This window comes from Lactuca virosa, chromosome 6 (assembly GCF_052849685.1).
Source record: "Lactuca virosa cultivar CGN04683 chromosome 6, Lactuca_virosa_CGN04683_v6, whole genome shotgun sequence".
Classification (NCBI taxonomy): Eukaryota; Viridiplantae; Streptophyta; class Magnoliopsida; order Asterales; family Asteraceae; genus Lactuca; species Lactuca virosa.
This window is the reverse complement of record NC_136431.1, coordinates 72,788,938-72,791,463: the sequence shown is the minus strand read 5'-3', so window position 1 is coordinate 72,791,463 and position 2,526 is coordinate 72,788,938. Positions and strand designations below refer to the sequence as shown.

Below are 2,526 nucleotides of genomic sequence, written 5' to 3'. Positions count from 1 at the left end.
AGACCCATTGTTGTTGTGTTATATGTGATATCTTGGGAAACACTAAGATTTGTGCTTATGGTTTAAGTTTAAATATTTTAGGTACTTCTGGTAGCAAATGAAATAGCCCGACTTGATTGCATCGCATCTACTGAAGATTTCCGCACTATCTGTTTTTATGATTTTACTCTGATAATTAATTGAAACTTCAAACTTATACTCTGATTATCTTTTGATGTAATGATATTTGGATGGTTTTATTATATACAAAAAGTGAAAAATGTACTCTATATTTTGGGACGTTATATATGAATTTTGATGTTGAACAAGATTTGATAGATGGTTTTCAAATTTGTAATTTTCAATAATGATAGTGTTGCAGGGAGTCTGAAACGAAAATAGTTGTCTAATTTTGGAGATGAAGATGGATTTAGGTTTCAGTGAACTGATGTCTTCTTCTCGTTTTTGTTTTAATGACCTTTTAAAATAAAACCTAACGTTCGAGATTAATCTCCTAAACCGCAAAATATAAATTGAATGACCTTTTAAAACAATAGTGCTATAATCTCATTTTTCCTTTTAAAAGACTTGTATTTTTTTTTGAAGAAAAGTCCTCAAGACATTCGAATTCAGTTCAAAATAGTATTTTTCCAATTTTCCAGAAAAAATAATTTTATAAAAAACAACTTCATTGAAAATTATATCAAAATTCAGATTTCATTTTTTAAAATAGCCCCATACTGTACTATCTAACGATGGCCCAATAAAATTAACTTATTATAAAATATATACTATTCGAGAACCGTAGTAGTTAATTCTTTAATATATAAATAAAATAAATGATATTTTTTCAGTCGACTAAAACTTGGCCCTACCATTTCAATTCCTCTGAATCATCAATTTTGAGATAATTCTAATATCTTTTCTGAACAAAACTGTCAATTCAAGACAAAATAATTTACTAACGTGGCCATTTTGTACAAAAAAACAATTAAATATGGGCACGACTTCTTCCACCGGCCAAAAAAAACAAATATCTTCTAACTACCCCCTTCATCTCCTCTTTCTCTATTTAACTAACTCCTTACTTTCTTAGTCCTTACATTACACACACAGACACAACCCAATCAAATCTCACAAAATGGATCACCACCACAACAATGCTCCCAGCCACCACCAATCAACACCGCAACCTGCTGTCGCAGTCCACCATGCTCCCGCCCAGACCCACCACCAATCCTCATCACAACCTGCAGCTGTCCAACATGTCTCTCATCAGACCCCTAAGTACACCGACAACAAACCCACTGTTAGGTTTTACAGCAAGATCAAGACTGATTACTCACTCACCATCCGTAATGGAGAAGCCGTTCTTGCACCCACCAACCCCTCCGATCCTCATCAGGTACATACCCTCTCTTTCCTCCTTCTCAGATCAGCTTATCTGAATTCAGTTTAGTTGACCTTTTACTTTTTTTACACAGCATTGGATAAAGGAAGAGAAGCTTAGCACCAAAGTCAAAGATGAAGAAGGTTTTCCTTCTTTTGCTCTGGTCAATAAAGCTACTGGACAGGCTCTGAAGCACGCTACCGGTGCCGCTAAACCAGTATGTAGTCCTCCAACTTGAAATTGCTTCAATTAGCGATGAACACTCACATATGTCTATTGGTCAATGATGCTTTTGAAAATGTCAAATTGTATATAAGTATGGATTATAGATCGAGTATATGTCCCATGTTTGATCAAGCTTGTTCTTTTTGTAAAATTTCTTTGGATCTTTGATGAAAACTGCTTCTACAGGTTCAGTTGACGGAATTCAACCCAGATAGGGTTGATGAGTCTGTTCTTTGGACACAAAGCAAGGATTTGGGAGATGGTTTTCACTCAGTAAGAATGGTGAACAAGATTAAGCTTAATGTGGATGCATCTATCGGTGACACTGGTATTCATGATGGCACCAAAATTCTTTGTTGGGAGTGGACTAAAGGTGATAACCAGAGGTGGACGACTGCCCCTTTTTGTAAGTTCCTCAACACAAACTGTCACGAATAAAAGCAAATGACTACTATTCAATGTTGTGATCTTAATTATGATCTCTATTTGTGCAGGATATGGTGGTCTGGAGTTCCCATGACTAGAAACATGGCGTGCTATGTTCATGGTGATGTTGATATGTATGTTTGAATAATGTTGTGTTTAAATAATATGTTCATGTATTTAAATAGCACGACAATCGGACCGTTACACGGCTCAATACCACCACTAGTTCGTATTGGACAATGTACACATGGTTCGTGTTGCTTTTTATACATAGATGTATGAATGAGAATAAATTTTATTGGTGTATTTTTCTTCTATACCAATTAAGTAATTGAAATTTGAGGAAAATAACAGTATATTCACAACAAGAAAAAGATTTTGGTGGTAACTTTTCGTCCTTACAAGTCCGACTAAACTGATTAGAGACCGAAATATATAAGTTATCCCGAAACCGGGAAACTCAAGAAAGCAACATTAGCGCCTTAACCACTACACCAAGGATCCTT

General features: G+C 35.1%; 1 protein-coding gene across 1 annotated transcript; it reads left to right on the top strand.

The window, feature by feature from the left end:
• The first annotated feature begins 1,061 nt into the window (after window positions 1–1,061).
• On the top strand, window positions 1,062–2,326 carry LOC145118748 (ricin B-like lectin R40G3). The gene is made up of 4 exons (XM_079054431.1): window positions 1,062–1,384; window positions 1,464–1,586; window positions 1,781–2,000; window positions 2,089–2,326. Coding segments are annotated over exons 1-4 (609 nt in total). The 5' UTR covers window positions 1,062–1,120; the 3' UTR covers window positions 2,091–2,326.
• The last annotated feature ends 200 nt before the right edge of the window (window positions 2,327–2,526 follow it).